The following is a 12,052-nucleotide window of genomic DNA, read 5'->3' on the forward strand; positions in this document are numbered from 1 at the left end:
TCGAATGGTAAACGGTTATTCCTACTAAGATTAACTTCAGCGGTTTCCATTGAGAACCACTGACGTCGAAGAATCCGCGCGTTGTGCGTGTCGGTTGTGATTAAGAGTAAGGAAAAAGAAATGCTTTTCGTTCGGAAGACGAAGATTAATGAGAAACAAAATATTTCAGTAAAAGAGACGATAGACCGTCTTTGTTTAATTATTTTTACCATTACTTTCTGTCAAGGTAAAAGAAGTAAGAAGTCTGTCAGAAGAAGGGCAACAAAAACAGAAGATTCGTTATCTTCTCTGCATTCGTGACACATTGTATCTGACTTCACATGTCACTATTCTATGGCAATGGACATCTACCTTTGTTGTTTGCCAATGGTCAGAATTGTCGCGTTAGCCAATTTGTGATCGGCTGCTGAAAATATTTGGCAGCCGTTTTGCGTAAAACGAATCGAGACTTGCGCTTACGATTTCGCAAAATTAATGTCGTGGCTCGTTGAGAGAAGGGAGAGGCCGTGTTTGGGGAGAAGGTGAAAGTGAGAACCGTCCACGGACATAACCTAAGAATAAGCTGTATGCGCGGTTGTCGCAGATTTCCTGAAATTTACAACGAAGCGATACCGCTTTTCAAAAACATTTTTTGACATGATCCTTTCAAAGTGTTGTTTTCTTGATGAATGACTTATCAGAACTGGAGGTAAGAACGAGAAAATATGGAGACTTGCAACGAAGGAGGCGACCGAATTCTAATTGACACCGCGGTAACGCAAAGAAGTTGGTCGGAATTGAGAAGTGTGGTCAGTGATCTACGTAGGAAATTGTCTGGAGTATCGGTGGGCTCTGTGCCTGGATCTATAACATTTCGATCTTTACCAGATGGACGGTGAGAAAGCCTTCTAATGTAGTAACATAACCCTCTTACACTTGAAATGTTCCAGTTTCATGGTATACGTCTTTCTTTGTTACACGTATTTCTTTTTGCAGGACCAGAATTTATTTTCTTAGTAGTCCAAGCAATAGATGGGAAACTACGTTGCTATTTGTAGACATTGCACACTCGGAACATGCTAATGGCTATTGTCTTCATTGGCAACCTATCATAGAGGCAAATTTTCAAACGTAATGCAACCTTTTACTCGAAGAAAACAAAAATATTTATTATCTGAGCTTAATACCGTAATATGCACAAATTTATTTACAGAGTGTCAAGTACCAAAAGATTATCAAAAGAAGAACAGTTATTATGGGAAAGAAAAAGATTGGCTACATGGGGTATCACTAGTTACGAGATTCACCTGGATAGTGGAAAATTAGTTTTTCCAGCTGCGAGCAGTCTTTACCAATGTATAGACACAGGATTTATGGTGCTTTTTCTTTAATTTAATTTAATTTCTCATTTTTTTTTGAATTAAAAATAAAACAATAAAGATATCCATATATTAGGCAGGACCTCTTTTCCCATCTGAAATTCGTATGTCAACGTCAGGTGCAAAATTATGTCCACAAATCTGTCCATGGAACAACGCATTAATTGCTCACACATGCTCGGGTGATTTGTACCTGTCTCATAGCATCACAGGTTCTTCTGTAAGATTAACACATGCAAGAAAAGGTGGCAAAAGTTTGGCAAATGACCCGCTCACTGCTGGAACTCCTTCTTATGTGATGCAAGAAGAATTTACTAGGTTTGTAGTGTAACAATAATGTATACATTTATTCGTATATTTTCTATTATATAGTGTACTTATTTAGATATACCGGCTATTGGTGGCAACCGAAATCTAATGGCGGTACCTATAGAATAGTCTATGAAGAGATCGACGAAAGTGATGTGAAAATATTTTGTTTTCCATCAACTTCAAATTCCGAAGATATAGATGAATTTAGGTTTCCTAGAGCTGGTACTCCTAACGCGAGGAGTAACCTTAAGATGGTGCAATTTCGATTAACAGAAACGTTACAAATTGTTGACATTGAAATATTAGAACTTCAATATCCATTGCATATTATGTTCCCATGGATGGAATACATGGTAAGAGTAGGATGGACTCCTGATGCACAATAGTAAGTCAGAAACGTTCTGAATTTGCCGTGTGTATTTCAACATTCACTTCTATAATAGAGTTTTGTATAAATATAGCGTTTGGGTCCAGTTACTGGACAGAAAGCAGCAAAGACTCGAGTTAGTTCTATTATCGATAGACAATTTTTGCGAACCACCACCTAACGTGTATAATTCAGAAAATCACTTTACACCGTCGTCGGCGAGTGTCCAAGTAATATATTCTGAACAAAGTTCAATTTGGATCAATGTTAACGATCTTCTTTATTTTTTACCATCCGATGATCCAACGGAAGTAAAATTCCTTTGGGGCAGCGAGGAATCTGATTATAGACATCTGTATCTCATTACATCTAGTATAGCGGGTAAAAATGCAGCAGATAGTCTTAGTGGCTATCAATTATATCATATGACATATTGATATTAAAATAATAATTTTTATTCTTTTTCTATATTTTTTTATAGGTTTAAATAACGAGGTGGAAGAACCGTTGGATAAAATGGATAGTATTTTTTTGCAACCTCGAGTTACCTCTAAAGTCGCTTTGACCCAAGGAGATTGGGAAGTCTTGGGTAAAAAATTGTGGGTAGACGAACTCAATTCTATTGTTTATTTTTGTGGTTTACGCGAAGGTCCACTAGAACAGCATGTTTATGCTGTATCGCTTCGTCGTCCACTGGAAATACGGTTGCTCACAAGGCCGGGTTGTAGTCACAACAGTATCTATTTTAATAAGGAATGTACAATGCTGGTGACAGTTTACAGCTCCATCAAAACGCTACCTACTTGTCAAGTACGATCCCTTAACAAGAATAAATACGAAAGAAATTTTTCTAACGACAAATGTTCTTTTAGGTATTTAAAATATCGCAATCAGATTGGACGGTGGAAAGTATTTCTTTAACTCCTGTGGGTTATTTATTAGAACCATCCGCTCTCGAATCGGAATTATTTGCTCCGGAAATTTATACTCATAAAATATCATCTAACGACACTATTTACTCAATGATCTTTAAACCGCATAACTTTCAAGCCGGTGTAAAATATCCCACGATATTGAATGTGTACGGTGGTCCTGAAGTACAGTTAGTATCAAATACGTTCAAAGTAAGCATTTTAAGAAATCCAGATACAACGTGAAAAATAAGATGTTGCCCGTTTCGAATAATTTATGTTCGTCACACATATTTTAGGGAATGAGGCATTTAAGGATGCACATGTTGGCTGCTCAAGGCTATTGCGTAGTATTAATCGATTCTCGTGGCTCGCATCACAGAGGCTTAGTATTTGAAAGCCACTTGCAACACAGAATGGGAACTGTTGAATTAAATGATCAAGTTGAAGTACTAAAATGGTTAGCGGATACTACTGGTTACATTGATTTAAATCGCGTAGCGATTCATGGTTGGTCTTACGGAGGATATCTAAGTCTTATGGGCCTAATACAGTATCCAGAGATATTTAAGGTATCTACATCATTTCCGAAAATTATACGAATAGACAAAAAAGCATCATAAATACTGCCGTACGTATTATTAATCGAAACCGAAACGTATAATTTTCAGTTAGCAATCGCTGGTGCACCGGTTACTTCTTGGAATTTTTATGATACTGGATATACCGAACGTTATATGGATTTACCACAAAATAATCCTCAAGGATACATGTCCGGTTCCATTTTAACATATATGGATAAGTTTCCCGACGAAGAAAATAGATTATTGATCATTCATGGACTTATAGACGAAAATGTACACTTTTTCCACACAAGTCAATTGATCAATGCTCTTGTCAAATGTGGGAAACCATATCAACTGCAAGTTTATCCCAATGAAAGACATAGTCTCAGAAGTTTGGATGCTAGTAAACATTACGAAACTACACTACTGTCATTCTTACAAAATCATTTATAAATTTATTACTCTTATTCGCATATATAGTTACACCGATAAATACTGATTGAAACATTTTAACAATTTAAGTGACTGCCATTACGTTTATGTACATAGATTAAATGAATTAAAAATTATTTTCCGTGTCGTTGCGTTCGCGATGGTGTTGCCTAATGTAAATCTTACGTTCTGTACGAAGACTACGCAAACACTACTTCAACAGTATTATAATTTTACTACAAAAAAATTACAATAAAAGATATTTAAAAATTTTACACATATACGAAGAATAGTATTTCTTTTCCGTTTATAGAACTGTAGAGAAAGAACGTACGTAAACATTAACGTTAACGACAACACATTCGGGCATACAGCCATCGCGAAACTTATACCAAACGCAATTTGCAACCTCGTTGACAAGTAATTATAGAGTTTTACAATTGTAAGATTTATTGTTACTTTTCTAAGAAAATGGACAATACTCACAGTTTCTCTGTACATATATGTATACATAAGAATTATCAAATCTGTATTAATTTTTTTAGAATTTTTTTTTTTTTTAATCGTACTTACAAGATACTCATAGTTGTCACCAGAAATATGTGTATATCGTAGCTATCATCATTCGATGCTTAACTGTGTGTGTATATATAAGCGAGTACTCATCTACATTTTTACAATAGACTTCGATAGCAAGAATTTAGGCGGAAAGAATATTTACATTATTTCATAACTGCAAATAAAAATCGTATATCTGACTAACAAAGTTATTTGTCAATAAATAAATTTATTATTTTATATTCTGTTATGACATGTATCGTTATTATCTGAAAGTTTGAATATTATGAAAATAAAGATAGGACACATTTGTGTTGCTATAATACATCAATTATAATTTTTCATAAAAGTGTACATTATTGTGTATTGTCGGTGAAAGTTTTAGTTTTTCTATTTAAGTACTTGTACAAGTATTTTATTCTCTTTTGTAGTTCTTTCCATTTTGTTGGCCTTGCTATTGGAAATATGCCACTTTGCCACATTTTCCTTTTTCTAAGCAATACTTGATATTCATTTCCACTTACTCCTCTCAGCCAAGACGGCACATTATACATAATTTTAGTCGGATGAAGATTATCAGAACCCAAGATATCGATATAATCATTCTGGCCAAATAATGCTTTGGTTTCTGACCAAGCATTCTTTGGTCTATATATTGGCATGGGTAATATTCTGTCTTCATTGCGAGGTAGCAATCCTTTCATATCTATAGGATCTTTATAGCCATAACGTCTTAAAAGTGTTCCCCTTGCTACCTTGTCAGCATGATAGCGAAATCTCACAGGTATCACTTGTGGCACCCAAATATTACTAGTTGCGCGCACTGTATTCATAAACCACGACATGCTAAATTTTGATAATTAATCTTATTAGTACACGATAATTGGTTATTTTTGTTTTAAAATATTGTTTCTTACATGTCGATTTATAAAACCGAGTTTTTGCATTAAAGCGTACATCACATAAAATTACAAAAACAATTGCAAATAAATTCTTACAATAAATATGCTTTTACGAATGAAACTGGTTTTCTAAATCGATTATACATATGTAGTACCGAATAAATAACATAACCTTATTTTTCATGCATTTTCTACATATAACTGCGTAAACTTAATATTATTCGTAAAATAAAATTTACCTCTCGACCATGTACAAATCAGCACGTTTAACGCTATTAATTACATTCGTTGTTTAAAATCTTTATCGTGCGTCAAATCGTAGATTATATTTTGCTCTGTATAACCTCAGCAGTCAATTATGTACTATCGTACTGTTCAAAACGTACATGCATGAAAGTGTAACATTCGTAATGTATCTGAATTATTTCAAATTTACATAAGGTAAATTAAGGTTTTATGATAAATTGCCTATACTGGTTAATCAACGAAAAAGAAAAAAAAAAGATTAAGGAATATTAGTATCGTTTAGTCAATCGATTATTCTAATCTGAAAATGAATATATGTATGTAAATGGTAAAAATTAAAACGTAAAGTCAGAGATCGGTCTGGTTTTGTGAAATCGAAAGTTATTTAATATTACACAGATGCTTGTTAAAAATATTCGATGTTGCTATGTCAAAATTAAAACAGTGATTTATTAATGATATTATTTTAATATTTATTGGCATAATGGCGAAACAATTATTAAAAATTAATATACAAACATATTAATCGTAGGTTAAAATTTTAGCAACCATAGAGTATTTATTTGTCCGAATTGACCATACGTATCATAATATTCATAGAATCATTTTGTCTAACGGTACTACAACTACAAGTGGGTACTACTGACATATTCGTACAATTGAGAACTATTTTCATTGATTTTTTTCGTATAAATTAAAAATTGTTTATTTTAATATAATTTTTAAATTTGTTATTCACAAATCGCTGCTGATATTCCTAAAAGAATTGAAAATAATTTGTTATTTCGAAGATTTGTAATTCCAAAATTAACAAGATTTATTCAGTCTGTGTATAAAGGGTAAAAGCATCAGAAGAATTCCAATGGTGAGCGTGGAACCTGAAAAAAGACAAGACTTGGAAAAGATGGTTTCACTGAATTATATTGCGTCGTACAATTAATTCTAATTAACCTTTGCTACAAGTCCCCTGTCCTTCTTTGCAAACGCATTCGCCATTTCTACATTCAAGGATATCTTCATTGTCGAAGCTTATACACTCGTAATCCATTTTACACGTGTTGTATAAAACTGGCAAAAGCGTATAACAATTTATTAAACATTTTTGTAGCCCCGATGCGGTTATACATATACGTACTTGAAACACGGAGAACAATATTGGTACTTACATCGTGATTGAATACATTTTCTGGTTTCATTCGTAAAATGATACAACGTGATGCATTCGCAACGTTCGTTGATGCACATGGCACGATCGAACGCATCTTGACATTCGTCGGTCCTTTGACAAGGATCGCCCACTATAGACGGCCCTGAAACGTTCACGCGTCATACGCGGTAAGCAAAAATACGAATAGATATTTCACCGAGTCCCAATGATTACTTACTTCTGATACAATTCGAAGAATTATTTATGTCTAAAATGTAAGAATCTTTGCACGCGCACACTCCTTGCCTACATACTGCGTTTGACATCGTGCTGCAGACAACGTCGTTGGAGCAACTCAGTCCGGCACCTATTATACATCGCAAATCAACGAATGAATCTTTGAACACTCACGCGTTAGCTGTTTCAGATTCTATTCATGGTGTTCATGGTTAACATTATCATGAGATTTTTCATAAGCGATACTCACTAGCGATGCACATCGAATTGTCAAAAGTAGGTGAATAATATTGATCGCACAAACAGGTCATTTGTGCACGACAGTACGCATTTTGAATGCAATTACGATCCCTCTCGCATCTCTCGCCGATCTTTGCCTTTCCATACTCGGTGATTTCTGGAAAAACGTGATATACGAATATATAAAACACAAATGGATTATTTCACTACGTATCCTATGGATCGAATCTGGTCCACGAGTATATCGACACGTTTTATTCGTGACATTTCACTTGCACGATACTCACGTTCTAAACACGAAAACGATCGGAAAGTCGCGAACAATAAGAGTAACTTGAAAATTTGATCGTTCATTTTGTTATTCGTGAGAACGAAGCAACGAACGATGTAATGTCTCGTTAGAAAGCTACGCAATGCACGCCCTTCCGTGATAATCGTTATCTTTCCACTTATCTATGATATATCTAACCGAATGAATCAGATGGTTGGGCGACGAACGGTATGTATCGTTCGTTTCTTGAATTTTTCACCGATTTCATCGTAAGAAAGGTAGAAGAGATCGTAACAATTGAAAAATTATCAGTTGGATCGGCAAAACTCGTGAGTAGACGCGATCGAAACGGTGTTCGAGTCGTGGTAGCTAGAGAAGAAAAGCAGAATGGTGGGAGAATGCGGTTAATTGTAGTTCTACGCGGCTTCGCGTTCGTCAGTCGCGTGCTATCGATGCTCGATCGCGAATCGATCTTTGGCAGATTGTAACCGAGTCTGTAGCAACACGTTGCGAACGTCGAACATCGAACGTCGAGGATGCTTGCTCTCGCCAGCACGAAGAAATGCCTATATTTGTTGCTGATCGTCGTTACGTTGAATCGAACGGTTAACAGCCAATTTGGTAAGCACCGGTTAATACTTGGAAATTTCGTCGTATCGACAGATATCTTAATGTAGCTCGTGGTTGCGACTATTTCGCAGACAGGATTATTTCGGCAAACGGTAGTCGGCAGTTTGTCTGGCGATTAATTTGCAATTCATTGAAAACGGTATCGTTATTGCCGTGGCATTGTTCGCTGCACTTACATCGTACGGTACATTTAAACGTTCCTCTGTATCCGTAATCACGCGCGCGGTTTATGTATGTCGCGATGCTCGCATTTACCGTAAATTAAGTTAATCACGAATATAACGAAGCATACGCGAAACGCGCTGCTCTCGAGATACCATTAAACGCGGACAAAAACTGGTTGAAAACCGTTAAACGCGATTCGTGCCGTATCATTCGTACAGTTTGCCCGAGAGATTTCGTCCTAATCGAAAGAACGTCGTATTTACTTCGTAGAATATATTTCCAGTCGTGTCGTGTCCTTATACCCGCAACACCGTGCCACGGCTGTAAAGTTTCCGGGCAATTGAAACAAATTATACAGAGTAATTAATTTAACGTCAGTTGGTTGAAAGTAACCGACACGCCGACATAACGCGTTTACTTCGGAGCAGGTACGCGTACCTAGTCTCTTCCTTTCTATTGCCTGTGTATAAACGCTCTGGCAGGCTCTGCTTCAAAATAAATACGTCCTCTTGGAGAATACGGAAAAAGTTGTTGACGAAGTGGTAGACAATACTCTAAAGAGATTTAAAGTTTCCATCGCAATTGCTCAACGTTTCCGTCGACAAAGATATTTCGCGTAAATTTTAGACAATAATGACTCGTATGTACGTAGGTCGAAGCGCGTAGTTTAAAGTGAAAAGAATTCAGGAAAGTTGAGAGAAGATTTCTCGTTACAGATCCACCGATTCCTTGTCAAAGTTTACAAAACTGTACCGATGTTTCGAATACCCTGAAAGCCGTATCGTGTCAAAATGGATTTTGCACGTGCAAGTACGATGGAGAAATTAGAAACTGTTCCAGCATGAACATCTTACATCACAATAGCGATAAAAGCACAGGTAAAGCGATATTTTTCTTCATCTTTACGTAATTTATACGAAAGGTAAAATTCGCGTAAATGACTTGCCATTGTTTCTTTTAGGAATCTCAATTTTTCGGAATTGCAAGGTGAATCAGGATTGCAGGGCTAACAACACCATTTGCAACACGACGGTGGGACACTGCGCCTGTCAAGAACATTACATTTTGTCAAGTAACAAGAGAGCGTGTCTTAAAAGTAAGGATATCCAGCTGTACTGGAATTTTAACTCGTGAAACGACGATTCGTTAATCGTTGGTTCGTTTTTGTCGCACGTTTAGAAGCCGAAGCGTTGGATTTCCCGTGCGTGGAAGACAAGCAATGTTTGGGATTTCTATCCAACACCACGTGTCAAAATGGCCAGTGTAGCTGCATGCCCGGATACCATCACACGCGAAACGCTTGTTACAGAATGATCGGTACAAAAAAGAAAGAAACGCTTGATTATCTTTGGTAAATCGAGGAACTAGTGGCAATAACGTAATTTCGTGACGCGTATCTTCAGGTATCGGAGAGCGGTGTAGCCAATCGGAGGAATGCGCTCACGTGCACGGTGCTATTTGCACCGACGAAGGCGTTTGCGATTGCGCGGAGAAAACCGTGATCAATGGGGAAAGAAAAGAATGTTTATCGGTCGCGTCCGAAATTCTGGACAGCTGCGTGGAAGATATACAGTGCACCATGAGCTTTCCGAACGCGTTATGCATCGATCGCACGTGCCAGTGCCATAATCGGTACCACTTTGAACCCGAGATGAGACGATGTTTCATCGACAAAAGTACGTACTCTGCGTTTCTTTCTCACCAGCCTTTTCTAACACGATTGTACGATTTTGCAGGTTTCGGTGAAAATTGCGGAAACAAGTACGAGTGTTATCAAGTGGAAAAGGAAAACGTGACAGAGAAAGCACTGGCGTGCGAAGAGAATATCTGCGTATGCGCCGAAAATTACGCCAGAGAAGAGGACAGATGCGTAAACGAAGGTAAAGGAGAAGAAAACGAGCGTGTTTCGAGAGGACTCGCGTCTTTTTCATTATCGTCGTATTTTCCAGGTTCGCGTTTTCCTGTACCCGTGCTACTCGTTATCCTCGCGACGATCGCCTGTGTCGCGTTTTCTAGGCAAAATTAACCACGCCTGAAAGCGACGCAACAATTTAGGAAACGTTGCTGGCAAACGTTCATCTCGATCAACGAACAACGTATGTACGAGCAGTTTTAGCCTGCGGTCTCCTCGATGATACGGCTGAAACACGACGCGAGATTCAGCGCGGAAAGCGAAAAAAGTAGCAGAAGAGTGTGGCGTCGGATGTCGCCGCGACTGCACAGGGTTACGCGTCGACTGCATCGAGAGAATAGGCCGGGTGTACCGAACCGTTTAAAGACTTCCTGCGGCGTGCATGCAATTAACGCGTTCAAAGCGCGCTATTGCGACTCGCTCCCGCAGCGAGCTTCTATCTTACCAACCGTTCCAATGCCAAAGAAACGGACATGTTCGATAACAGCTAAAGAAACTAAACGATCATCCTATATCCCGCCGTTTGCACCGCGAATCCGTTCCAATTCTACCTCCATGATCGCGCAAAGGTACCCGAGAGTTGACGTTAACATCGATCCGAGAACGGTTCGCGATGCGAGATGCAAAATATTCTACGATAATCCTACGCAAAGTATTACGATCATCGTGATCCTTTAGAATCTCATAACGATCTCACCTGACTTTTTTTTATTTATCAGAGTGTATTATTTCTTTTACAACAGACTTTCTCACCGAGTATTTGTAGCTAGATAGGCGAATATTCAACGATTAAACGTTCAATTTTATTTAAATTAGAGACAGCTTTTTATTTTCTTTATCTTTCCGTTGCGAGGAAATAGCGTTATATTTTTTTAAACCACGCTACGCGAATTACGTGTTCCATTTATATTTCGTATCTTCTATTTTCGATGCCGTTATACACGCAGAGCACCGAATGCTCGTTATTTTTCTCCTGTTATTACGATCGTTGTTATTATCTTCTTAAAATAAAGAATTCATCGATAAGCCAGAGTATCCTGTTATACGTACCTCTATCCGACGTATCGCGACGAAGAGTTATCTATCGAGTACACAGTTTATAACGCTTGGTCAATAAATTCGTCAATCTTTCGACGGTAAGAATAATAATTGAACGAAGGAATGCGCGAGCGTTAACCGTTCGGGCTATCTGAAACATCGATGACGATCGCTGGAGCTGACGTTTCCGTCGACATTCTCGTGTGATCGTCGCGGTGGTATTAATCAGGTGTCTAAAGTTTGCGATGACACACGTACGAACGAATGACTCGTTCTCGTTTGGTACTTTCATGGTGAACTTATCAACGCGCACGATTAGATAAAGCAAGCCGTGAAATATAGGAGTGATCTTTGTTAGACTGGGAGAAACATAAGGAGAATCGTGTTTGCGAGTTTCGTGGCTGTGGATCGCAAAAGAACGGGAGGATAGAAAAGAAAGAGGAAGGTGCGAAAAAGCAGCGAGCTCGTGCCGAAGGAGAAAGATGGCGGGCTTGGTGAATCGTCCGACGATGGGAGGTCTTGCGCTGTCGATCGGCCTCTGCTTCGTCGTACGGAGTGCAGTCGTCGTCGCGCACGGACAGCATGAACATCTACTCCGTAGACGTGAGTGTGAACTGGCGGTTTCTTCGTTTATTCCACGCGTTGTTTCCGCGAAAATCGTGATACCTACAATCGAAATTCAACGCGACTCGATACGCGGTGTACTTATCAACGCGTGATCGATTTTCATCTTCGATAAGCGTTCCATTTTTCCACCCTG

At 38.1% G+C, this 12,052-nt stretch overlaps 5 protein-coding genes across 10 annotated transcripts in view; 3 read left to right on the top strand and 2 right to left on the bottom strand.

The window, feature by feature from the left end:
- The first annotated feature begins 375 nt into the window (after positions 1-375).
- On the top strand, positions 376-4,422 carry LOC108545245 (dipeptidyl peptidase 9). Its single transcript, XM_017896768.1, has 10 exons — positions 376-874; positions 976-1,110; positions 1,193-1,355; positions 1,435-1,676; positions 1,744-2,055; positions 2,132-2,418; positions 2,519-2,847; positions 2,910-3,161; positions 3,248-3,520; positions 3,620-4,422. Exons 1-10 carry the CDS (start codon positions 705-707, stop codon positions 3,965-3,967), a joined length of 2,511 nt encoding a protein of 836 aa, XP_017752257.1. The 5' UTR covers positions 376-704; the 3' UTR covers positions 3,968-4,422.
- Positions 4,423-4,549: 127 nt separating this feature from the next.
- On the bottom strand, positions 4,550-5,810 carry mRpL51 (mitochondrial ribosomal protein L51). Its single transcript, XM_017896791.1, has 2 exons — positions 5,646-5,810; positions 4,550-5,350 (listed from the first exon to the last, which is right to left on the bottom strand). The coding sequence occupies exons 1-2, from the start codon at positions 5,654-5,656 to the stop codon at positions 4,861-4,863; spliced, it is 501 nt and encodes a 166-aa protein (XP_017752280.1). The 5' UTR covers positions 5,657-5,810; the 3' UTR covers positions 4,550-4,860.
- Positions 5,811-6,375: 565 nt separating this feature from the next.
- Positions 6,376-12,052, bottom strand: part of LOC108545274 (tenascin) — a 7,620-nt gene continuing 1,943 nt past the window's right edge. Inside the window, exons 1-6 of one of the 2 annotated variants that reach the window (XM_017896808.1) lie at positions 7,564-7,683; positions 7,287-7,433; positions 7,038-7,166; positions 6,819-6,962; positions 6,604-6,720; positions 6,376-6,530 (exon numbers count right to left, since the gene is read on the bottom strand). In XM_017896808.1, the coding sequence (XP_017752297.1) occupies positions 6,460-6,530; positions 6,604-6,720; positions 6,819-6,962; positions 7,038-7,166; positions 7,287-7,433; positions 7,564-7,630 (675 nt within the window). In that variant the 5' untranslated portion in view covers positions 7,631-7,683 and the 3' untranslated portion in view covers positions 6,376-6,459. Of the gene's footprint in view, positions 6,531-6,603; positions 6,721-6,818; positions 6,963-7,037; positions 7,167-7,286; positions 7,434-7,563; positions 7,684-12,052 lie in introns of those variants that run through there. The other variant, XM_017896807.1, reaches the window with a different exon arrangement.
- Positions 7,947-11,003, top strand: LOC108545272 (prion-like-(Q/N-rich) domain-bearing protein 25). Of its 2 annotated transcripts, XM_017896802.1 has the most exons (7): positions 7,947-8,168; positions 9,059-9,220; positions 9,304-9,438; positions 9,522-9,659; positions 9,746-10,018; positions 10,079-10,222; positions 10,292-11,003. In XM_017896802.1, exons 1-7 carry the CDS (start codon positions 8,084-8,086, stop codon positions 10,366-10,368), a joined length of 1,014 nt encoding a protein of 337 aa, XP_017752291.1. In that variant the 5' UTR covers positions 7,947-8,083; the 3' UTR covers positions 10,369-11,003. The 2 variants fall into 2 exon arrangements, with proteins under 2 accessions (XP_017752291.1, XP_017752290.1); XM_017896801.1 differs by having other exon boundaries at positions 10,079-11,003.
- The window catches only part of LOC108545273 (prion-like-(Q/N-rich) domain-bearing protein 25), a 5,509-nt gene continuing 4,964 nt past the window's right edge, over positions 11,508-12,052 (top strand). The window contains exon 1 of one of the 4 annotated variants that reach the window (XM_017896806.1): positions 11,508-11,895. In XM_017896806.1, coding sequence (XP_017752295.1) covers positions 11,775-11,895 — 121 coding nt within the window. In that variant the 5' untranslated portion in view covers positions 11,508-11,774. The remainder of the gene's footprint in view (positions 11,896-12,052) is intronic. The other 3 variants (XM_017896805.1, XM_017896803.1, XM_017896804.1) reach the window with 3 other exon arrangements.

Source organism: Eufriesea mexicana, unplaced genomic scaffold (genome assembly GCF_001483705.2).
Source record: "Eufriesea mexicana isolate 0111107269 unplaced genomic scaffold, ASM148370v2 scaffold385, whole genome shotgun sequence".
Taxonomy (NCBI): Eukaryota; Metazoa; Arthropoda; class Insecta; order Hymenoptera; family Apidae; genus Eufriesea; species Eufriesea mexicana.

What these genes read in the sequence shown, in the direction of transcription:
- LOC108545245 (XM_017896768.1), top strand. Translation starts at nt 705, where the DNA reads ATGGAGACTTGCAACGAAGGAGGCGACCGAATTCTAATTGACACCGCG. An exon ending in GTATAGACACAGGATTTATG is followed by an intron (nt 1,356 to 1,434) that starts GTGCTTTTTCTT and finishes TCCATATATTAG; the next exon opens with GCAGGACCTCTTTTCCCATC. An exon ending in CATTACATCTAGTATAGCGG is followed by an intron (nt 2,419 to 2,518) that starts GTAAAAATGCAG and finishes ATTTTTTTATAG; the next exon opens with GTTTAAATAACGAGGTGGAA.
- LOC108545272 (XM_017896801.1), top strand. Translation starts at nt 8,084, where the DNA reads ATGCTTGCTCTCGCCAGCACGAAGAAATGCCTATATTTGTTGCTGATC. An exon ending in CAAGAGAGCGTGTCTTAAAA is followed by an intron (nt 9,439 to 9,521) that starts GTAAGGATATCC and finishes TCGCACGTTTAG; the next exon opens with AAGCCGAAGCGTTGGATTTC. An exon ending in ACGATGTTTCATCGACAAAA is followed by an intron (nt 10,019 to 10,078) that starts GTACGTACTCTG and finishes ACGATTTTGCAG; the next exon opens with GTTTCGGTGAAAATTGCGGA.